This window comes from Arachis hypogaea, chromosome 3 (assembly GCF_003086295.3).
Source record: "Arachis hypogaea cultivar Tifrunner chromosome 3, arahy.Tifrunner.gnm2.J5K5, whole genome shotgun sequence".
Lineage (NCBI taxonomy): Eukaryota > Viridiplantae > Streptophyta > Magnoliopsida > Fabales > Fabaceae > Arachis > Arachis hypogaea.
In genome coordinates, this window is record NC_092038.1 from 26615105 (window position 1) to 26641221 (window position 26117).

Sequence of the window (26117 nt, forward strand, 5' to 3'; positions counted from 1 at the left end):
ACTGCCTAGTTCACTCTCTGCTAGTCACACCTCCCACAACCACCATTTTCTTCGCCGACCCCACCCTCCCCACCATGTCCTTTTCTTCTTTTAATCGTCTTTCTCCTCTCCTCCCTTCTCTTTTTCTCTAGTTGTTGTTCTTGTTTTTTTTTTCTTTCAGATACAGATCTAAATTTAAAATAATTTTTTGTGATCTATTAGTCATCTTCATCGGTATTTTAGATATGTTATTATAAATTTGAGATAAAGATACAATGAAAAAAATTTTTATCTGTGGAAATATTTTTATATTTGAAAAGCTTTTAAATTTATTCGGTAAAGAAAAGAAGATATTTTTTATATTATAATTTTTTTTATAAATTTAAAAATAAAAAAATTTAAATTTGTCTTTATTTCTATCTTACAAGAATTTTTATAGTTAAATAATGTATCTTCTCTTAAACTATAATTTTACTATTTTCTTGAACGAAATTTTGTTTAATAAAAAAACACAAGATTTTATAAAAAAAGATTGTGAGAAATAATTAAAGAGAAGTAAATGCTAAATTAATGACTAATAAATATTTTATCCAAGAGAATCAAAATTTATATCAACTTCACCCACTGTAGAAATACAAAAAAAAAATACAAAAAATGACTTATATCTATTGTCAGACACCAACTAACTTTCTTAGTCAAATTATGTTTTTATCTCTTTTTTATTTTTTTTCTCGAATTTAATTTCTTCCTCATCATCATCATCACCATCATCACCATGCTCATCATCAGTCATCATCCTTAGCTAGCGCTAGCTTTTTTCATGGTTGAAATCCGACGCACATTTTCAAAAATCAAAGAATTTCAATTTTCAACCAAAGTCACATGCATACTAGCTACTTCAATTCTAAATTTTGTCCGCTTCATCAGCAGTTAAATAATTCTATATGCTAGAATTAATAGATGCATTTCAAGTGGCAAGCAAGTACTTTCAGATAATTCAAAGTTACGCACTTGATGAAGAAGTTATTGTAACTATCATGACTCCCTCAATAGATTAAGAAAAATTATAAGAAATTAATTATTAGTTAGTTAATATTATTAGCCAATATTAGAATTTAAGTTTATAATTTTAGATTTAGGATTAAAAATTTAAAATTTACAGTCTAAATTTAAGATAATAAAATAATCTTTTAAAAAATTAATTGATATTGATTGAAAAAAAATTAATTCCTTAACATTATTCATTGAATTTCTATATTAGTTATAAATTCGTAATTAGATTATTTTTAACAGTAAATATTATTACAAAAACGATTTGTCACTACTAATTACGTGAAAATAAAGAAACAAATTATAGTTAAAATAAAAAGCAACTACTAATTAAGTGAAAATAAAGAAAATCTACTACTAACCATGTGTTAATATATAATTATTTATCACGCTAGTGAAACAAATTGTAGTTATTATAGGATGATTAATAATAAGTGTTTAATTTATCTAAATTCATCATGTGCATTTACCAATTTGTCTGAGTTTAATTTATTTAGATTTGATCCTATAAGTGAGTAAGCGCTCATCTTGGTGATCTAAACATGAAACTCTTAAGAGTTAAAGATTAGTTTTAAAGTTTTTAACAACTATACTTATTTTCCGTTTGGATTGGTTTGTTATTGAAAAAAATTCTGTTACATTTATATAACTTTAAAGATATTTGAATACAATTTTCTTAAAAAATAATTTTATTAAAAAAATTCTTTTATTTTTAACAAACCATAAGTGAACAATATTTTAGTGGATCCCGCTAGGGAGACAATGAACTATTTGTACAATGTATACAATGAGCTATTGAGTTACAAAATAAACATCCCATATTATCTAGAATGACCATCCGAATACTAAGGATAATAAATTGATGAAAAAAAATAACACTAATGATTATATCTCTAATACTCCATAAACCTCAATTGTATACATTGTACAAATATTCCATTGGCTCTTATACTTTACCTATTTCACTACTTGAACTATTTTTTTTCCGAGTTGTCAAACACTCTCAAACTAAAACTGAATAAGCGAATAAACTTCCGTTAACTTGTCGGATAATAATTTTTTTTTTCATCGATAATATTGAAAAAGCTCTTAAGAATTATATAACTTGTATCCACATTTACATTAAATATGATTATTACCTTTTTAATCTTCTATATCTTTTTGTTTATATATATATATACTTTTTCTGGCGCTTGTCTTTCTTCTCTTTAATTTTAAATTTTTGTCAAAAAGAAAAAGATTGAACCACGTTATAAATGGAAATAAACTTAGAAATTTATAGTTCTAGCTACTTCAAGAATAACAAAATGCCAAAATAAGTGTAATCAACCATATAATCATGATGTGGCCATTAAAACCCGTATGCTCAATTTTGCTTTGATACTCATTAAATAAATCCAATAGGAAGTCACTAGATAAATAAATAATTATTAAGTGATCTTATCATATTATCAGAGCAAGAAACTTTAAATCTACCTAAGTTTTAGATACCGACGTTTTTATTTCTTTTTACAAAATTTGTAGTTTCTATGTATGTAGGTGTCCAGTGTCCTTTAATATTTTTATTTAGACAACACAATGCAACATGCACCTTTAATTTGGTGAGCCAACTTTTCCAAAATAGACAAACAGGTTTTTATATTGGTCTGCGGCTATATTATAGACGAGGAAAGTGGAAATCTTAGCTGGTATCTTCAGAAAAATGTGTGGAAGTTGGTGGAAAGAGCGCAGCCTGCATTTTTCCATAAATATTTTTCATACCTATGGTGGGCAAATACATAGAAATTAATTTGGTTATGGATAAAAGGATGGTAATAAATTTGTATATGAATGCATGGTGTGTTGTCTACAAATGTGGATCTACGTTGATCAGAGACCTGTTGCGTTTTGCAGGTGTTGAAATAAAAAATTTGCAGGCGTTGATCAGAGACCTGCAAAACGCAAGCTTCAATTGGACTGGGAAGGGAACCAGCTAGCGAAACGTGTCCTGTATGCCGACAAGAGCAGGTGTTGAACAATATGGGACTGCGCAAAACGTAGGCTGCGTTTGTCAGCATAGCAGAGCTAAACGGAGATTGCATTTTGCAAGCTTCCAAGCTGCATGCGCGCCACGTGTTCTTGAAGGGTGTTCAACTTGATCCTTAAAACCGAAAACGCAGATAGAAAGGGAAGCAAAGTAAAAAACGAGTTACTGAAGCAAGGTGAGGAAGAGTTGAAGGAGAGTGAGGAAGCACGAGTTAACAGTGAAGAAGCAAAGTGTTGTTGAAGAAGAAGTATACCGAAAAAAAATAGTGCGTAATTTTACCAAATTGGAAGAACATATTATTAAGTATTTGGATCATCCTCAATTGGTAAGTACTTTTTTTTAATATTTAACGATGAATATATATATATATATATATATATATATATATATATATATATATATATTTAGTCGAATTTCATTTATTTATGTTATAATTAGTAGTATTGTGGTTATTAATATTACTATTACTAATATTATGTTGTTATTTATTTCTTATTACGATTTAATTTTTTTAATATTGATATTATATTATTATTGTTATTATTAAGCAAATTAATCTTTGTATTATTATTATTATTATTATTATTATTATTATTATTATTATAGTGGGTATCATAATGAGAATAATTTATTAATAATTTTTAATAATAATAATGTGTAATAATTTATTATTATTTTTTAGTGATTTATTATTATTTTATAATAATAATAATAATAATAATAATAATAATAATAATAATAATAATAATAATAATAATAATAATAATAATAATAATAATAATAATAATAATAATACTGTTTAGTAAACGGTTTTTTTTAACAATGTTTAAGAAAAAAAATTATTATGTTTAATGCTCTATTAATATTTTCTAATAATAAATAATACTATTTGTTAATAAAATACTGTTTAGGATATAGATAACATAATAAATGGTTATTATTATTGTTATTATTGTTATATTTGAGTAATTATTATTATAATTAGTATGTTATTATTATTTGTTTATAATATTGGTTGGTTATGATAGTGAAAATAAGTTATTATTAATTTTTAATAATTAATAATACTGTATAATAAATAATAGATAAATATTTATGATTTTTTAATAATTTATTATTATGTTTTAAAATAATAATAATAATAATACTGTTTAATTATTGTTGTTATTTTTTTTTGAACAAATTATTAATTGATATTATTTAGAATTTAATAAGTATCATTTTTCTTTTTGCAGGCTATCAGAAATTTGTTGCCCAAAAAACTGGATCCGCCAGATACCTTTAACGATATAGCTGCAGCAGCACTGGCATTGATTGGGTTTCAACATGTTTCGTGAGTAGGCGAAATGAGAGGTCATTCTGGACTATTGAGTGCTTTGGTGGAACGCTGGAGGCTGGAGACTCACACATTTCATCTTTCGGTCGGTGAAGTGACGGTGACGCTGGAAGATGTGAGTTATATTCTTAGTCTCCCGATTAATGAGGAGGCCGTTACGGGTAGATCAGATAGTAGTCACCAGTTTTTGGTGGAGAACTGCATTGCGTATTTTGGTCAGGAGCCTAGTCCGCAAGATCACGTGTTGGGGAAGGTTAATATTGCTTGGGTCCGGCGGTGCAGAGACACCGAGCCGTGTGATACTCAGGAGTCTCTTGAGCGGTACGTCCGGGCGCACATTTTCTGCGTGCTCGGAACAGTTGTGTTTCCGGATAAGTCGACCACTTCATTGAACTCGAAGTTTCTACCGCTACTTAGGGATTTCCACCGGATTTCAGCATACAGTTGGGGGCAGCCAGTCTGACACACCTATACAGATCGTTATGTCGTGCATCACGATACAACTGCAAAGAGATGGATAGCCCACTGATACTGCTTTTTGTTTGGGCGTGGGAGCGTATGCTGCTCCTGGCACCTATACCCCGCGATCAACTCGGCGATGTTGGCTTTTATCATTATTGTTATTGTTATTGTTATTATTGTTATTGTTATTGTTATTGTTATTCTATTTTTTGTTAGGTAGAGTCATTGGCGCCGACATACAAGATATATACGGCGGCCTACTGCGCATTTTAGGTGAGGATTCGACGACATGGGAGTTGACGATGTAAGTTGTACCATTGATGTCCAATGTTTTTATTCATAAGAATAGTTTTTCTAATCCGCCTCTTGGTAACTAATGTGCAGTTTATATGGCGGCCATATATGGGAGTAGGAAATCCGGATGTCCTCGCTCCCTAATGGTTATGTGCTCCACCCAGTCGCCTCTAGTGTCATTCGAGTGCATAGAATGGCACCTGGCAGACCGGGTTAGACGACAGTTCGGGATTCAAGAGCTTCCACCAGGCCCGGCTTTCGACCTTGGTCATGATCACTGCAAGCGGTTGATAGGAGCACAGAACCATGACTGGAGACAGATTTACAGTCGATGGGTTAACAGATGGAGATTTGACCGCTATAACACATTGCAGTTAGACGAGGAGATTATTGACTTTCATCCTCTCCCAGTGTACTACGAGTGGTACACATAGCAGTATGGGATACACCTGCGACTATCAGATAGAGTTGCAGGCGAAGAGGTTGGCGTTGATAAACCACATCAGAAACAGGAAGAACCCAGCTGGCCCTCAGCAGCAAGTCCCACCTCATGAGCAGCAGTTTCAGGTATTGTTATTAATTCATAGTATTGTGATTATTATCAACTTTTAGGGTTATAAATTATTATCAGTAATTACTATTAATTGTAATTAATTGTTATCTAGGAGTCGGCATATGAGCACCACTATCAGGTCTCGACATATGGCCAGCAGTTTCAGGAGCCGACATATGCCCAACAGTTTCAGGATCCGGCTTATAGTAGGCAGTTTTAAGATCTGGCATATGCCCAGCAGTGGCTGACATATCAGTAGCAGACACCATATATACCGGAACCACAGCCTCCTCAGGCACCTGAACCCTACATACTACAGCTGGTAATTCCAGCCGAGGGTCACTTTAGTCCATTGGGTGGATCTGACACCATCAGCTTCGATCAGGTTCTGAGAGATATAGATTATCTATTTTCGACGCCACCGCAGGAAGGGCCTGCTCTATCTCAGCAGTCTGCTGGTCGTCGTGCCACTTCAGGTCATGCTAGTGACTTCGACTTTGATCAGTTGCCGGGTCATCCCGGTCTTTCTGCACCACCACGCTCTTAGTTGTTTGATTTGAATGAGTACCCGTAGCAGGAAGAAGGAGATTCGAGATACGACTTGCAGCACTGGTATGATCTTGGTGGAGCGAGTGCTCTGGGGATGAGTGGCTCCGGTTGTATGACACTGGTGCGAGCATGACAAATGTCGGTAGTCCTGACGTTGGCAATGGATTAGATGCTGGTGTGTCTCAGGGTCATCCTATAACTTACGGACACAGACTGCGCCTTCGGACAAATACATCCCATTATTTTATTCAAAGAAGGCGCCGATGAAATAGTCTATTGCAGTTGATCTTGTATTCAGTGTAGTATTCAGATTTGTATTCAATGTTGTATTTTGTATTTAGATGATTCTGTTTAGTATTATTATTATGACATATTTAGCCTTGTTCTCGTATAACTCTGTTTGCGATTATCATGATGCACTTTTGGAACGAAATGTTATTTATTAAAAAGTTACATAATGAGGTTAAAAACCTTATTTATTATAAATTGTTAACTAGATTAAAATAAATGACGAGGTTACATAAAAAGTAGTACGTTATAACAAAGTTACATTGAAAAGTTTAATCACTAATGACCTCCAGCGGAGCTTGGACCTGCGCGCTGAGGACATCGGCTGTGGCTATGTCCCTCGCGTCCACATATAGTGCACTTGCAAGGACCACGCATATCCCGCGAATCCATCTCATTCAAGTAGTGGGTTGACTTCAGTCTTCCTTTCATCCCGCGCCTCAATGTCCAGTTGGCAATCACCTTCGCTCCTTCATATCTATCCCATGTAGACGGATCACCCATAAGAACAAACTCGCCTCTGTACACCTTGCAAATTTCAGACATCTTGTACACGTCGTGCACGTACACCTACCAATCAAGACGCTGGTTGGTGCAACATGAAAGCACGTGGCGACATGGGAGTTGCTCGACCTGGAAATGGCCACAGTCGCAGTGTCGTTGCGCAAGGTTACTAGTGTAAATGGTACCATCTTACATTTCTCCAGCCTCAAACATCTCGTTGTGCCTGTCGAACCGGTTGACCACAATGTTTCTTGAACGTCGGAAGTTTTCTTCAACTCTCTTCGTTGAAAATTCTGAATACGTGAATCTGTTGCAAAGACGCTCATGAGCCTCGGTACTCTTCCGAGTAAACAACTCATTCAGCCGATAGAAAGTTGACCGGACAAGGGCAGTCACAGGAAGGTTGCATGCACCCTTCAGGACAGAATTTATGCACTCTACCAAGTTTGTCGTCATATGTCCCCAATGATGACCACCATCGAATGCCAACACCCATCTCTCAACACCGATCTCATCGCACCATTGAGTATATGCCTCACCCGCTCTTTAAGCCTTTAGTAGTTTTTGTTGTACTCCTGCTCCGTCCTAGAATAGCCTGTTGAACAAACCATTTAATCATTAGCAGATGCCAAAAATTTACTATGAATAGAACCATAACAGTGAATTGAAATACCTATGTTCACCATGATTTTATGCAAATATGGAGCCTTAAACCTCCTTAAGAAGTTGGACCTGATGTGCCTGATACAGTACATGTGCCACGCCCTTGGTGGTGACCATGCACCGTTACTGCGAGCTATTGGAGCGTCGATGGAGGTATGGCGGTCAGAAATAATACCCACACCATCAATGGTAACAACATATCTCCGCAAATTGGTTATAAAAAACTCCCATGCGTCTGTCATCTCGCCCTCGACTATCGCAAATGCAATAGGCACAATGTTTTGATTCCTATCTTGTGCAATCGCTACCAGAAGTGCACCTTTATATTTTCCATACAGGTGCGTGCCATCAACTTGCACTAGTGGCTTGCAGTGTTTGAATGCTACAATACACGAATAGAAGCTCCAAAAAATGCGGTGCAGAACTCTTACACCTTGAACCTCCTCACTCTCACGGTAAACGGGGAGCGTTTTGATTTGAACACGAGACCTTGACATCTTCACCGTCATTGCTTTCAACCATACTGACAGAGCCTGGTAAGAAACTTCCCAATCACCGAAAACCTTGGCAACAGCTTTCTGCTTTGCCAACCAAGCCTTGCGGTAACTCACAGTGTAGTTGAACCTTAATTGAACTTCTACAATAACAGACTTCACCTTTATCGAGGGGTCTGATTCGACCAACGGCCTAATGGCATCTGCAATTGTGTCCGAATCCAACTTGGCATGATCTTGTGAAATCATGCCCACGGTGCACGTGTACTTGCCATTGTATCTCCTGATCTCCCAACAAGCTTTCTTTCGAATCAAGCTAGCTCGGATAAGCCAATCGCACAATGCACCATACCCCTTGCATTTCGCATAAAATGTCTGCGGCTCAGACTCATACACAATGTAATCAACTCCTCTAGACATAGTGTAGTTTTTGATTGCAGATATCACCGACTCTCTCGAACCAAATTTCATTCCAACACTAAACTCGCCATCTTCCACCGCAGCGTTGCCTTCACCTACGACATGCGCACCACCATCAGTCAGACAAGGCAAATAAAATAAACACTATAGGAAACTTGAGTTAATAATCATAACATACCCGTATTCGCATACTCAGAAAATTCTGGAGCATGCATGACTTCGAGATCTAGAGTCCGCATAAAGGATGAAACACCAAACGGGTGCTGGCTTACAATCGTATTCGCTTTATTTTGCACCTCCGGATTGCCTGCCAAGTCTCCATCATCGTTTTCATCATCGACTTCATAGTTAGCTTCGAACTTCTCTTCACTGTCATTATTATCTTCTTCCTAATCTATATCCCCGAACTCATCAACATTGACCTCCTTGCTGACCGCGCCCAACCCTGACTGCTGTTCAAACTCAACGTACAGCTCTATCTTCGCCACGTGAAATCGGGTTTGTTGATAAATACAGAACATCTGCTGCATACTAGCATCATTAGTGATGGGCATTAATTAAAACATATTAGCCCACCAAATACTTACACAGGACTTCTGTATAAAAGGTTGCTCACCCTTTTTCAAAATGTGGCTTTGAATGTTATTACAAAGCCCATTTTGTAACTCAACAAAACTCATGGTATATGGAATACCAAATGACAACGGACATTCACAAACAAAAGTCACTCTTTCATGTGTGTGTGGTATAATTTTACCGTTATAATATACTCGCAAATTTACAATATTTTCCATAACTTCAATCTCATCTAATCCGATTTTTTTGACACACCTAACAGCATAAAAAAAAAACTAAGAACTACAACATATGTATAAGAAAGAAGAGTATGATGAGTAGAAGTGGAGTGAGGCCATTTGGGCGAAGCTTGCTTCGTATTTATAGGCATGCCTCTTCATTAAAATATTTTTTTCACAAAACGCAACATGCTTTTTTCATTTTTTAAAAAATTAATCTGACACCACAAAAAACGCAACCTGCGTTTTGCATTTCCCAAAAAAAAGCTGACATACAACACAAAACGCAAGCTGCGTTTTGTTATTAAGAAAAAAAAACTAAACCCATCACAAAACGCAGGCTGCTTTTGGGTTAAAACACAATAAAAAATTTGAAAAGCATGCAGAAAATAAAATGCAGCCCACGTTTGTTCCCTTTCTTGAACAAAAAAAACCAAAAAAGAGCCAATTACGTTTTAAATTTGACACCATAGCAGAGAAAAATTTCTCTATGCATCTATTACATTGAACAATACTAATCTTTGTTCCATAACAAAAAAATGAGCCATAGCATGACATTTATAGGATTTTTTTCTACAACAAAATAAAAAATAATTATTTTTTAAAATTTTATTATTTTATTTTATTTTCTCAAATACGATTTTTTTGGGATTTAGGACAAGTTTGTCGTACTCTCCGGACTTAACCTGCCGGCGAACTCCGTTAATTTTATAGAGTTCGCTAACCGCGGCGAACTTCACCTCAATTCTCTCCAAAATCAACGAAACACAAATTTTTAAACAATTATCATCGTCTCCAAGGATACATAGGAGTACACAAAAGTACACAAACAACAAACATGAAATTTTTAATATTGCTGGCGACAGTGACAACCATTATCATAATTAACAAGGACTTTTTTGTGTACATAGGAGTACACAAAATACACAAATATATGTGAATAAGCCATATTTAACAAAGATTTTTTATTATAAATTTAAAAAAATTATTATTTTTCTAATAAAAATATGATTTATTTCTGTGTACTCTTGTATACTTTTATTTACTCTGGAGACAATGATAATAGTTGTCATTGTCCATGTTAAACATATTTTTTGAGAATTTGAAGTGAGTTCATCGGGTCAAGTGAACTCTATAAAAATTATAGAGTTCGCCGATGAAGGCCGTGAAACTTGTATAAAAAAAATCGTATTTGAGAAATTAAAATTAAAAAAATAGAGTTTGAAAAATTAATTATTTTTTTATATTTTAATAGAAATCCAACATTTAATGATAGGTTAAATATCTTTTTCCATAAAGTTTAAATTTTATTTTAATTTAATTTTTATATAACAAAAATATTGGCTCCTATAATTTTTATAAGTAGTGGTTTAAATTCCTAATGGTGAGTATAAAGTGGTTACTTGTATTAAAAGTTAAGGAAGGTGGCTGTCAGTTATTCTAATTTGTTTCTAATTTGTTTTATTAGTTGTGACTTTTGTAGTTTGTTAAGAGTTTTTACAGTATTTTTAATCTATAAAGTGTGTGTATACATATTGTAGTGGTTTATTGGTTTATTAGTGTGTAATAAAAATTAATCAATACATTTATTCTGTTGACTTTATTTTACTTCTATGTGAGGTCTAAGCTCAAGTTTTTGAAGGTGTCTTTTTGCTCTTTTTTGTCATTAACCTAATCAGGTTTTTTGGGTAATTTGAGAGTGAAAGAGAGAAGTCACAAAGTGAGAGAAAAGAGGAAAAATAAAACTTTTGCTTTTACGCAGAGCAATAAATTTCAAACAACAATTTCTCATGTGTTTAACGTTGAATCAGCTTGAAATTGGAACTGCAAGTTTATCTCATCTTGTTCTTTATTCTGGATGGTGGAGATGTTGATTGGAGGTCTATAGTGGGAGAAATTAGTCTCAAACAGTAGCCTAATTTTGGATATTTTTCATCTTCTTCTTACTCATTTGTAAGCTTTGGTGTTTTGGTATTTTGGTTGATTGTATGCATGATTTATGCTTTGTTTAAGACTCTCTTGTACCTCATATTTGATTATAGTGGAGCTATTTTATTGGTCTAGATGACTCTTGGTTTTTACCTCTCACAGTGAGAGAGTTTTTCACGTTAAAATCTTAGTCTGCTCTTCTTATTGTTTTATTTTATATACTTGCTTGCTCATAATTGCTGCCATATTGTGTTGTGAGTGCTTTTATATTATTCTTGTGTTGGACATTTGTGTTGTTTTCGCTGTTGGGCTCTTTCATACTGACATCAGAGTTTGTTGGTATTATTCTAGGTTTGTGATTCTATGAACAATTGAAGTTAATACTAATCTAGTATGATGATCACTTTTAATGGTCCCAATTATGCTTTGTAAAAGTCAAAGATGAAAGATTTGTTTTATGTCAAGCATTTTTATCAACCAATTTTTGGTACCAAAAAGCCTAATGATAAATCTGATAATGAGTGGACTTTGTTGCATAGACAAGTTTGTGGATATATTAGGTAATGGATTGACGATAATGTGTTGAACCAAATTATTAGAGAGGTACATACTTGGACTCTTTAGTTTAAACTTGAACAATTGTATACTTGAAAAATTAGGATAACAAGATATTTTTTATTAAGTAGTTGTTGGCTTTGAAATATATAGATGGAACATCAATGACAGATCACTTGAATAACTTCCAAGGAATAATGAATCAACTATCTTCCATGGCTATCAAGTTTAATGAAGAGGTTCAAGGATTGTTACTTCTCGACTCCTTATCAGGTTCGTGAAAAATTATCAGAATTTCATTGTCCAATTCTATTCTTGATGGTGTAATCTCTATAGATTTTGTTAAGAGCAGTGTTCTGAATGAAGAAATGAGAAAAAAGTCACAAGGTGTATTAACTATACATTAAAATGTTCTAGTTTCTGAGTCTAGGGAGAGAACAAAAGCCGAGGTCTTAAAAGTAGAGATCAAAGTAGAAGCAAATCTCGAAAAAAGTATAAAAATATTGAGTGTCATCATTGTGGTCAAAAGGGGCATGTGAAAAAATTTTGTTGGCAACTAAAGAAGAAAAAAGCCAAGACAAGTAACAACAAGAGCACAAATAAAGATGATGGTAGTAATGAAGACAAGGTCAATGTAACTCATAATGATTTTCTTCTTGTTGAGAAATTTGGATCTGTTAACCTATTGATAATAGTATTAGTTAGGTGATTGACAGCGGTATTTTTTTTATTCATATTACATTTAGGAAAAATTTGTTTACGTCTTATACTATTGGTGATTTTGGTAATGTGAAAATGACTCATCAAGGTGTTGCAAAATGTGTTGGTATTGGACAAGTTTGCCTAAAAACCTCCAGACATTCAGTTGAACTTACTTTCTATTGGTAAGTTGTGTGATGAAGACTTAGATAGCTCATTCTCTCGTGATAGTTGGAAGCTCACCAAGGATTCCGCAGTTATTGCTGAAAGTACACGACATTCTACTCTTTATTTAACTCAAGCAAAGATTGTAAAAGATGTTGCTAATGTTGTTGAGTTTGTTGATGGAACTTACTTATTGCATAAGAGATTATGTCATATGAGTGAAAAATACATGAATATTTTATCCAAGAGGAATTTTTTATCTGGTTATAAAGTTGCTTTGCTAGAAAATAAAACAGGATTTCTTTCAAGAGCTATCCATCTTCAACAAAACATGGAAGTCGGATATATTTGACTTAATGCATTTTGATGTATTTGGTCTGATGAAGACAAGAATACTTAGAGGTTTTATCTACTTTGTAACCTTTATTGATGATCATTTTAGAAAATTATGGGTTTACACTTTGAAGATCAAAGATTAAGTTTTGGATGTGTTCAAGCAATTTCAAGCTTCTATTGAAAGAGAAACTAGAAAGAATTTGAAATGCATTCGTACTAACAATGGTGGTGAGTACACAGGTCCATTTGATGCTTATTGTAAGGAGCATGTTATAAGACATCATAAGACTCCTCAGGTGAATGTCTTGGCTAAAAGGATGAATGGAACATTGGTTGAAAGAGTTAGGTGCTTTGGATTGGTAAAATTCTTTTGCGATGAAGCTTTGAGCATTGTTCTTCATGTCTTGAACCGAACACCATCTGTTCCCTTACAATTTGAAGTTCCAGAGAAGGTATGGTCAGGTAAAGATGTTTCTTATAATTACTTAAGAGTTTTTGGATGCAAAGCCTTTGTTTATATTTTCAAAGATGAGAGATCCAAGCTTGATATAAAGATTAGGCAGTATATTTTTATTGGCTATGACATGGATGAGTTTGGTTATAGGTTTTATGATCCTGTTAATAAGAAGGTTATTCGAAGTATAGATGTCATCTTAATTGAAAACCAAATATTGAAGGATACTGATAATAAAAAGAAGCTAATGGTTCAGCCTAGTGATGATTTTTCTAACTTAGATATTACTCCCTCTATGTCTATGGTAGAAGATGGTAGAATTGAAGCTCACAATAATGAGTATAATATAGGTACAGATGAAGATGAAATAGTTGATCCAATGCTTGATGAAGTTGATAATGATGATCATGATGAACAACCAGCTTTAAAAATTCATGCAAATGCACTTAGAAGGTCTACAAGAGAGAGGAAGCCTTCGTCAAGGTATTCTCCATATGAGTTTATTTTGTTGACTAATGGGGAGAACCTGAATGTTACAGAGATGTTGTTAAAGATGGAAGCAAACCTCAATAGCTTGAAGTTATGCAAGAAGAAATGAAGTCCTTGTTTGAGAATGATACCTATGAGTTAGTGAAGCTACTTAAGGGTATGAGATTTTTGAAGAACAAGTGAGTATTTAGAATCAATAATGAAGAACACAATTCTAAGTATAGGTATAACACTAAATTAGTTGTTAGAGGCTTTAGTCAGAGAAAAGGTATTGATTTTGAGGAGATTTTTTTCCTGTTGTGAAGATGTCATCCATTCGTGTTGTAATTGGATTAGTAGCTTCGTTTGATTTGGAGATTTAACAAATGGATGTGAAGACAATTTTTTTTTTCATTTTGATTTGGATAAAAAAATCTATATGGAACAATCGAAGGACTTTGTTGTTAAAGAAAAGGAAGACCTTGTGTGCAAGTTTAAGAAGAGTCTTTATGGGTTGAAATAAGTTTGAAGACAATGGTACAAAAAAATTGAATCTATTATGAGAGAGCACGGTTATTATAAGACAATTACAGATCATTGTGTATTTGTACAAAAGTTTTCTGATGGTGATTTTTATCATTTTTTTGCTTTATGTAGGTGATATTTTGATTGTGGGTAAAATGCTTTAAGGATTAATGAGTTGAAAAACAATTGAACAAGTTTTTTGCTATGAAGGACTTGGGTCATGCCAAATAGATGCTGGACATGACTATTACTCGTTATATAGATTCCAAGAAGCTTTATTTGTCACAAGAAAAGTACATAAAGAAGGTGCTTTAAAGGTTTAGCATAAATGAAGTCAAATGTGTTGCTAGTTTTTTTTGTTTTTCATTTTAAGTTGAGTACCAAGTAGTGTCCAACCACTGACGAGAAAAAACAAGCAATGTATGAAATTCCTTATGCCTCAACTGTTGGAAACTTGATGTATATTATGGTGTGCACTAGACAAACTTGCTTATGCGGTTGGTACTGTGAGTTGTTTCCTCTCTAATCCAGATAAAGAACATTGGAATGCTATTAAATAGATTATGAGATATATCAAAGATACAACCAACTTGAGATTGAGTTTTGATGGTGAGAAACCATTGCTAGTTGACTTTACTAATGCAAACATAGCAGGAGATATTGATTCTCGAAAGTCTACTTCAAGTTATTTGGTCAAGTTTGCAGAGAGAGCTATATCATGGTAGTCAAGGTTATAGAAGTGTGTTACACTTTCTACCACAAAGGCAGAGTTTATTGTAGCAATTGAAGCATGTAAAGAGTTGTTGTGGATGAAGAAGTTTCTTGGAGAGTTTGGTTTCAAGCAAGACCATTATATATTGTTATGTGATAGTCAAAATGCTATTTATCTCGCCAAAAATTCTACTTTTCATGCGAGATCTAAACACATCGATGTTAGGTATCATTGGATAGGAATGTATTTAATTCCAAGTTGTTGAATCTTGAGAAAGTTCAAACCGATGATAATGGTATTGATATGATGACAAAAATATTATTAAGAGATAAACTTAAAATATATTGTTTGATCTCTAGGATGGCGAGGGCCTCCATCTAGTCGAGAAAGGGGAGATTTGTTGGGCTTATTTTTCTCCTATGTGAGGCTCGAGTCCAAGTTTTTGAAGGTGTCTTCTTGCATCCTTATGCCACTAACCTAATAAGTTTTTTTGGGAAATTTGAGAATGAAAGAGAGCAGCCATAAAGTGAGAGAGAAGAGGGAAAATAAAATTCTTGTTTTTATGCTGAGCCGCAAATTTTAAACAGCGATTTCTCATTCGTTCACCGTTAGATCGGTCTAAAATTTGGACTGCAAGTTCACCTCATCATGTTCTTCATTCTGGACAATGAAGATGTTGATTAGAGGTTTGTAGTGGGAGACATTAGTCTCGAATAACAGGTCTGATTTTGGGTATTTTTCATCTTCTTATTACTCATTTATAAGCTTTGGTGTTTTAGCTGATTATATGCATGATTTGTGCTTTGTTTGAGACTCTTTTGTACCTCATATTTGATTATAGTGGAGCTATTTCATTGGTTTGAACGACTCATAGTTTTTATCTCGTATATTGAGAGATTTTTCACATTAAAAATCTTAGTTTGCTCTTTTTGTTGTTTTACTTGATTTATTTGTTTGTTTATAATTACTATCATATTGCGTTGTGAATACTTTTATATTATTCTTGTGTTGGATATTTGTGTTATTTTTATTGCTAGGCTCTTTCACATCCTCCCAGTAATCAATACATACATTCCTCTAGGGGTGAACACGGATCGGATCGAATATGGCCAAAGTTTCGATTCAATCTACACTAAAATCATCGGATTGGATCTAATATCCGCAATTTTTAAACTTGGATCCGATCTGATTCGCACATTTGCGGATCGGATATCGAATATATCCATAAAATACAAAAATATTTTTAAAAGGTTATTTTTATTAAAAAGTATCAATAAAATTCATTTTTTCTATTCTTTAAAATATGTTTACTCTTAAAATAATATTAAACATACTTTTTTAAAATAATAAATTAAAATAATACAATATATATGATAATTATTAGTTAAAATAAAACATAAAAATAATAGTTTACAGATCAGATCAAATATGTGGATATTTACATAAAATCCGCAATCAAATTTTATTAGTATGCAGATAAAATTTATATCTATAATTTTTTAATCGAATTTAAATAAATATCATAAATATACAGAGTATATCTGATTCATATACACCCCTATACTACTCCTCTGCTTTATTCTGTCCAAGAGCTTCGAGTTCTCTCCTCAAGTCTTGTTTCCGTTATGATCTCTTGCAAAACTCATAAAAAATGCTTTAAATGATCAAATTCTAGTTGATAAATTGAAAGTCAAAGGCTTTCGGTTTTGGCCATTCAATATGCTGTCGGAAAGTTTAGGCTAGACGCTAGTCAAGTTACGAAATTATATCAATTGAATTGTGTTACAAATGTCATAGTTTGTTGACTTATGACTAAACCATGAGATGTCCCATTGGAAGATCACTACCAAGAGTCAAACTAATTAAATTACGCAATTGAGATTTGGTACGAATAGAAAATTTGTACGCCTCTTATCATACTGCATCAGATTTTAGATCTCACAGTAATTTTATGTGTAGAAGTATATTTTTTTAAGTAAGTGTAATTAAATTGATACAAGTGAAATAAAAAAAAATGTACGTATATATTAGAAATGTGAATACGGTCGGTTAGTTCGAATTTATGTTTTTTTATGTATATATTCAAACCAAACTAAATAGATTAAAAATGGATTATTTCTATTTGAATAATTGGATATTGATAAAATAGAAATTTATAAAAAAAACAAATTTTTATTTTAAAAATTTTATAAGTAGAATAAACACATAACATTAATAGAAATAATCCAAATACTTTTAACACCAAATATATTAAAAATTAAACATATTAAAATTTAAACATATTAAACACTAAAAACATTAAAATTCAAACATATTAAAAGACATGTATATTTTAAATTTTTATTTTTTATTTAATTAATATATGGTTCCAGAACTGTTACCCGAATCAATTACTAGAGAGAGTCATTAGTTTGGTTTAAGTTAGATTCCATTATTCGTTGGTTCCAGACCTAATTTAATTGGTTCGGTTTAAATTCGAACGGATAATCGGGTATCCGCGATCCGTGCTCACCTCACTATACATTTTTTTGCGCTTTTACAGCACAGAATTTTGTTTATAAAGAACAAAAAATTTTATCGATATAATATAAAAAATTTTATAATATAAATCTAACAATATAGTATAATAATTTTTGCACATAACACAAATTTTTACGGCAAATATATTTTATTAATTTAGTGAGTCAATATTTTAGATATGTGGTGTTTCAAAAATTTATATATATACCAAAATTTTTATGTTATACACTAAAATTTATGTGACGTACATATTTTGTTGATTGAGTGTTAATATTTTAGATATGTATTGTAGACTAAAATTTTTGTGTTGTGTATAAAAATTTATGTGTTTGGTATCAAAATTTTTTTATTCTAATTTTTTAAAAATATATAAGAGAAGAATATTAAGACAACCAAAATAATGATAATAATAATATAAGAAGATGAGAAAAAAAATTAAAAAAAAGAAAACGGTAGAAATAACGACGATGCCAATAACGATAACAATAATGAAAATGACGATTATAATAACAATAAAAAAAGAAGCGCCTAATAAAAAGAAGCAGCAACAGTGTTCGCATATTCGCATATGTACGAAGAAAAAGAATTATGCGATGACTTGATTGAAATATTGGTTTAAAATCTTTTCTAGTGTGTGTGAGTTCGGAGAATGAGTTTAGTGTAAGATAAAAAACTATAATTAAATTATTATCACTAAAAAAAGAATTACAAACATGTATGAAATAAAAGAGCAACAAGATATTATTCTTAATTCTTATTCTAAATATATTTTTCTAATTTTTTACAATAATAAACTCCCTAATTCAGATTGCTTTTAAGTTTTCAAGATAAAATAAAGGAATAATCATAAATAATGAGTATTAATATTCATATAATCATATGCATCTTAATGAATAAAAAGTGAAAAGTAGTTTCAATTTTTTGTAATCTTAAAAAAATTAATTAGTAATTTTCTCGATAATTAATTAGTGAATTAGTTAATTAGAAGAATATATTACAAGACATATTAATTTTTAGGATAATAAATGTATGAGACTTATATCTTACTTCAGAAGTCAGAAAATATATTAAAAAAAGGTATAACTGACCAATTTTAGTTAGTCAACAATAATTAATTTTAGGATTTAAGTTTATAATTTAAAATTTAAGATAAATAAATAAATTTTTAAAAAAATTAATTGATGTTAGCTGAAAAAAATTAGCTCTCTAATATTACTCAATATATAATTACTTAACAATAATTTGGAACAAATAGGAATAGCAACAATGTGTATAAAATGAATATCTGAGATAAGTATTATTTATGATAAAAAATTTAACATAAATTTTTAAAATTTTTACAGAAATAAAGATGTGTTCCTGCTAATAAAAATAGAGACGGAGACGGAAATAGAAATACCTACTCTATTAAAATCCTCTAAATCTCTTGAACGTGAAATTATTTTTTTTTATTTTTTTAATAAACATATTGGAGATTTTATGTATACATAAATTATATTAAATTTGTATTTAGATTTTATAACAAATTTGGTTGAATTATATTAGATTATATTATGGTTGTAATAATTTTTTTAAAATTAATATTTATAAATATCTGTAAATATCCGTATCTCCTACAGAAAAAAAAAAACTATAATAAAAATAAACTGGAGACAAGGGGCATTCTTTTTAATAGAGATAGGAGACGGAAAAAAATATCTCCATAAATATTCGTTACCATTCCTAACAACAAATATTGAGAAAACTAATTGAAGTTCCATTAGTCAATGCAATGTACTTTAAAAAATATATTTAAAAAAGTAGTCTCATTAACTAAATCAAATCCGTACAAGTTGGACCATGGTTGTTCATTTAGTAATTTCCTTAATTAACCTCTTAACCACGTTGACAGAGACGGAGACAGAGTTTGGTGATGATGATGCTAATTTGAGAAGTAAACCAACTCATCATGAGTCTTTGGCGTGCATAGAACAGTGAATGTTTTGCCTGATTACAAAGTTTGTGGCTGACTTAGATAATGTTTAAATAAAAGTAATATTCGTATATTAAAATTATTTATTAAATTTAACATATTTGTGTATAAATATATATAATTTAATTTATTTTTAATGTATATTTTTATTTTATTATATATTTTATATTAATAATTAATTTTAATAATTAAATTTAGTATACACATAATATAATTTATATTTAAAATAAACAAAATATATGATAATAATAAAAAATAAAATTTAAAATTATCTTATTTAATTTAATATTTATAATTTTATATATAATATTTATAATTACATATTTATTATTTTTAATATTATTTAATTATTCTAATAATAATTAATTAAGATATATAAAATAAAGTAAGTTTAGACGACTTTAAATTGATATTCTATTTTTTTTAATATTTTTGTAAAATATATAAAAGGGCTATTAAGTACAACACATTATTAAGTGAAATTGATTAACATGGTAAAAGAAAATCTAAAATGCGAATATAAAATAATAAAAAACTTATTATTGTTTTAGACTATTACTTATTTTATTTTATTTGACTTTTGATGATACTCTAGTATAATCGAAGAAATAGATTTGTCAAACTTCTGACAAGGAAAACTCCAACGCTAGTACGCTACTATGCTAGGTAGTGGTTGAATTCGAAAAGAAAATTAAAAGAAAAAAAAGTCAAACACGTTGTTGGAATAAAAGAAATCACATGGACCATAATTCCATAAATATCAAGAAAGTAAAACAACTTTATTTATTTTAAGAGTAAAATAATAATTAAATTTTTAAACATTTTAATTTTAGATTAATTAGCATTTAAAAAAATATTAATTAAATTTTTTACAATAATAAATAATAGACATGTATATATGTCATTCTATTGATAAATAGCACAAAACAAAATAAAAACGATGTACTTTTTTACAGTAAAATATTTATTATTTTTTAAGTTTTTATATAACATTTATCAACTATTCTCTATCATCACGAATCTTATTAAAACAAATAAAATTTCATTTCAAAAGATGTTATTGCATGATAATCTTTCATAAATAAACATATCACAATAAATTAAGTAATGGTATATATAAACACTATTATTAATTTTACGTGATAAATTAATATAAAAAAATTACATATCCATTGTTTATTATTATAAAAAGCCATTAATATTTTTTCACAACTAGTTAATTTAAAATAAAAAAATTTTAAGAATTTAATTTTTATTTTAGTCTTATTTTAAATTTAATTTGATATCTGAATCTTTTCTCCACTCTCATTTTACTTGTTTTGATTTGTGTTTGTGCTTTCAATCAAACAAGGAGAGAGACAGATGTGGCAACATTTTGTTTTATTCAAATTAAATTCTCTCACTCGTGTGGCTTTGTCATCATCATGTGGGGCAGGTCACCGCTCACTACTTTGTGTCTTCTATTTTATTTTCTCTTTATTTCGTTATTTTTTATTTTGACAATTTGTCATTTGTACACCTCATCCTGACTTCAATATGACTTCATATATACTACTACTAATTAATTATTTTCTTTCGTTTAAATTCCCTCTGCCACAGTACCCCCATAATAAACACCGAAATAAGGAATGAATATATTCAAAATGATTATGGTTTGATGAGTAATGAGTTTCTTGAATGCTATGGTCATATAATTGATGCAATGCTCACTTGTTAATAATTAACCAGACACTGAAAATAATGCATCCTTATTGCCTAACATGCATGCAATGAGGGAACTGTGTTGTGCTTAATTAAGATGATTTGTCCGAGATTGTTGCTTCTTCTTGTGGCATCTTATGAATCATTTCATTCATTGGAGCCATTATATTTTATATCATTCTAATAATCATAATGGAATCCTAATTAGAATTATGGTGTCTTCCATATTACAGCTTCGCTTATTACAGAATGTATACGTGTCTATGTTCGTTCACAATAGGTATATTTGAGTGCATACTTTATCTCATGCATATAGGTGTATTTAAATGTATACTTTGTCGGATACATATATATTTATTTGTGTGCATATCCAGGAATTTATCTTATATAAATAACACGTTAAAATTTAACAAAAAAAACCTATTATAAAATAAATAAATAAAAAAGATAATAAAAATAAAATAACAAAATATAAATAAAAAATTTTAGTATAAATATTCATCAATATTATTATCACACTATAATAAGAATAATTTATATATTAATATTGTATATGTTGCAGCATAAGTATATGAAGAGAGAAAAAGAGAGAAGTGTTTTTATATTCGTGTCTATTATCTCCGACGATACCTTCTATTTATACATGTAAGATGTCTTTACTTTTAACCATCATTAATTTGAATTTATCTTAAAAAGTGATTCCTTTAATTGTTAACTGTCCAAATCATAAATGGGCATCTATGTATTTGTTCTTATTACAACAATCTGCTCGGATGTCTATTTAGAATTATGCCTCATTAAAACCTTACTAAGGAAAAATTCAATTGAAAAAAAACTTTTAGTGAAGAAAAAAGAGTACAATATCCTTTATGATGGAGACTGCCTCGTTAAAAATCTTGTCAAGAAAAATTCAATAGGGAGAAAAACATAACTAAGGAAAAAAGAGTATAGTCTCCACCTTTTGCCGATATTATTTTATATCTCGGAATCGGCGCATCCCAGTCTGATGTATCAATCATTCAAAGGAAGATTTTAAAAGGGACTTTGTAAATAAATCTGCCAGATTATCGCTTGAGCAGATCTGTTAGACATCAATTGTGTAAGAACCGTAATTAAAATCGACCACTTAGATAATATAAAATAATAATTAAATGCCCGAAATAGGTTGAAAAATTTAGGAGTGTTAATTTTAAAATTCGGTAAGATTTGAATTCAGTAAATTATTTTGAGTAAGAAGATGTAATTTTTTGCATAAAATTGTGTAAAATGCGTACCGGTAAATTAGCTGACAGTATCGACTTAAGTTTGTCCTGTACTGTGTGAGAGTGATAAAAATAATAGAAAAGCTTAGGAAAATAATCAAAGTTGAAATCTGGACGCTAATCTTAAAGGTTTTAGCCCAAAGTGGCCAAATAGGCTAAAAACACTAACGGGTTGGACCAGGTCCAAGTTGGGCACAAGCCCAATATATATAAGTGCCAATTAATGAGCCTTCAGCTCATTTCACCAAAGAAACAAAGAGAGGGGACGCCAGAAGTGAAGGGAGAAGAGAAGAGAAGTTACTATTCATCTTCTCCTTCATTTGGCCATATCTTGAGCCACGGAGTTCTGATTGGTGAGCTGTTTGCGGCTACGCAAAACTCTCGCCAAGATTTTGCTTTCTAACCGATCAAAGTTGGTAAAAAACTCTTTTCCTAGTTCTAGTTTTCTGTCCTAACCCAAAACTCAAAAATGGCTTTGAATTTTTGAGTTTCTTTGTGTTTTTGTTGTTTAGGTGTAATCTAGTTTAGATGAGTAGTGAATTTTATCCCAAAACTCATTAAACAAGATAAGATATCACTAAATCCTTGTGTTTAATTGTATGTCATAAACCCTAGCTTTGATTCTTGTTGTTCTTCATGATCTAGAGTATTCTTGGTGTTGTTTGGTATTGAGTGGAGGCTTGAAAAGCTTGCGGTGAAGTTATTTTATGCGTGGAGAATAATTGGTCAAGGTATGGTTTTAGTTTTCTTTATTTAATATGTAATATTTCGTGAAACTTAGGCTAGTAGACCATAGAGTAGGATTGAATTAGTTGATGATAATTGTTGAATTGATGATGAATGATTATTTTGATGATTTATAATATTGATTGTGATGTTGGGGTTAGATAATGATAACTATGAGGATTTACGATAAGATATGATGAATGATGTTTATGAAGAGTTAAATTGTGTAAATTGTTAAGGTTAAAATCTTGATTTAGAAATTATGTATTTTGTTGATTTATGATGGAAAAAGGTGGGCAAAATTGAGTGAAATAGGCGTTGAAGTGATTGAAATGTAATAGAATGGTAAAGTGTAGTATGGGATAGTGTTTTGTACTGGAATTGAGTAGGTTTTGATTTGGTTTGGTTTTGAAATTTGAAAACTAGAGAACTTTGATGATTTTGTGTAAAACCTTATTTTAACAAACTTTGCCAAGGAATAACTTGGCCTCCAGACCCCCATTTTTTATGAAACTTGATTTTAATAAAAGTTGGGTCCGAGAGCTTTAAAACATTCGAAAAATGGATGGAAAATTTTTTAAAACAAAAATGTTATTTGCGTTTGAAGTTTGATGCAAAAATCTAAAATTCTACAGCCTTAAAATTTTTTTAAGTCTGATACATTATGCGTACGCGGACCTATGCACTCGACGCGGGCATTCTCCACTGTCTGGAGATCTCACGTACATGGATACTAGCATGCGTACGTGAGCATGTATTTTCAAGGCAGGCATACGCGAGTTTTAAACACGCGACACAGGCTTCCTCCACTATCTGGGAGTCTTGCATACTCGAGCAGGGTACCGCGTACGCAGCCACCCAAAATTCAACCCATTCATTTGCGGGACAAAAGCATGCATACACATGACCCCCTGTTTTGCTGAAAAATTGTTTTTCTTTGTTTTCAAAGGTTCTCTAACTTTCTAAACTTTCTTATTTACCATTTAAGAATACTATATAGTAATTAGACTCTATGACTAGTGAAGATGAGATTAGTTTGTCTAAATTGATGATTTCTATTTTAAGTTAGAAGATGGAGCCCTAGATTTCTGAAGTATTAAGGATGGATTGGTTGGGTGAGATGGTGGAATACTATGTTGATGAATATGATGTTCTATGGAATTAAGGACTAATGATGCTTATGACGAGTTTGGAAATTGGAATTGAATGATGAAATTACTAAGGACTGAAAGTGATTATTGAGAACCACTATTATATTGTTTTAAACTGATATTGTTGGGTCACTTTGCACTTTGGGCAAAGGCAGTGGTGAGTCTCGCTTGTTGAGGTCGCGGTGCCAGCGTAAGGAAGGTGGTTAATCCTGCTTATGTTGAGATGTGAGGGCTGGGGTGGTATCCCGCTTGTGTAACACCCTCATATGCCAATCCTTATGCTCGAGTCATGAGTCAACGATATTAAGGTGGTACGACTCTCAAAGTGGATTGTAATATGTAATATAAAATATAATTGAAAGGAAGTATTAAACGAGAAGTATGAAAAATGAGTAAAATAAAATTGCGAAGCGTAACACTCATGTATCAATAAAAGATAAGGCGTGTATCGATAGCGATATAAAGATAAGAATGAGATCAAAACATAATATTGGTATATGATATATGTAAATAGCCACTAGTCGTGACCCGCGAAGTTTAGGCTGACTAGGATAAAGGGTAAAAACAGTTTGACAACAAAAGTTTCCTATCTCTCCCAAAATACATCAAGCTTATATAGGCAAGTTTTCAAAAGGATAAGTACATAATGTAGGTTCTTCAAAATAAAAGTACGGAGAAATCCTGAGCAAAAAATAAACAGAGTCCAAAGATCTTCACCATCTCTCAGATGAAGCACAGCTCACCGCTGAGCACCAGGACCTGCATCTGAAAAACAAGAGATATATACGGAATGAGAACCCCCGACCCATGGGTTTCCAGTACGGTAAAAGTGCCAAATAAATACAATGCAACGTAATAAAAACTCGTTAAGCAGCCTAAACTTCCTTGCACCAGATATTCATCCTATGTTCTCGCTAATCCATAAATAGACAACTGTCATAAGGGAATAATGCTAAATCTACTTCCTCTTCTTTATGCTTCTCAACTCTCTAATTCTAGAACAAATCAGAATTAGGGTCATAAACAAAACCGTCACCAGCTATTCTGTCTCAGCAATTCTATATCAATAATTCATATCCTCACTTGGAGCATGTGAAATCACTTCACTGCGTCTACCCAGGGAGCTCAATTATCTCATCTTCCACTTGGAGCAGTGAAATCACTTCACTACGTCTACCCAGATAACTCAAATTATCTCATTCTCTACTTGGAGCTGTGAAATAACTTTACTACGTCTACCGAGGGAACTCAAATTACCTCATTCATTAATCATCATTTTAAATTGATCATATCATTACTCCATCTCAACAAGAACAACCCTCAGCGTCAACCGACACCAGCATGAGGGACCTCTCAGTTGTACAAACACAAGCAATACAGACAAGTAATACCCAATTAAAGTACAAGTAAAGCAAGTAGCATTTAATCAAGTAGCATAGCATATATGTACAATTTAGCAATCCAAAACAAATAGGCAAACCCAAACAAGTCAAACATATGCAAATGATGAATGCTTGTCCTATGGCTGAT

At 31.5% G+C, this 26117-nt stretch overlaps 2 protein-coding genes across 2 annotated transcripts; one reads left to right on the forward strand and one right to left on the reverse strand.

The window, feature by feature from the left end:
- Positions 1–4401: 4401 nt before the first annotated feature.
- LOC140183348 (serine/threonine-protein phosphatase 7 long form homolog) lies at positions 4402–5581 on the forward strand. Its single transcript, XM_072231758.1, has 3 exons — positions 4402–4834; positions 5070–5126; positions 5238–5581. Exons 1-3 carry the CDS (start codon positions 4402–4404, stop codon positions 5579–5581), a joined length of 834 nt encoding a protein of 277 aa, XP_072087859.1.
- A 2014-nt stretch (positions 5582–7595) lies between these two features.
- On the reverse strand, positions 7596–9298 carry LOC112775266 (uncharacterized). Its single transcript, XM_025818798.1, has 5 exons — positions 9206–9298; positions 9090–9149; positions 8797–9007; positions 7715–8713; positions 7596–7636 (listed from the first exon to the last, which is right to left on the reverse strand). The coding sequence occupies exons 1-5, from the start codon at positions 9296–9298 to the stop codon at positions 7596–7598; spliced, it is 1404 nt and encodes a 467-aa protein (XP_025674583.1).
- Between the last annotated feature and the right edge of the window lie 16819 nt (positions 9299–26117).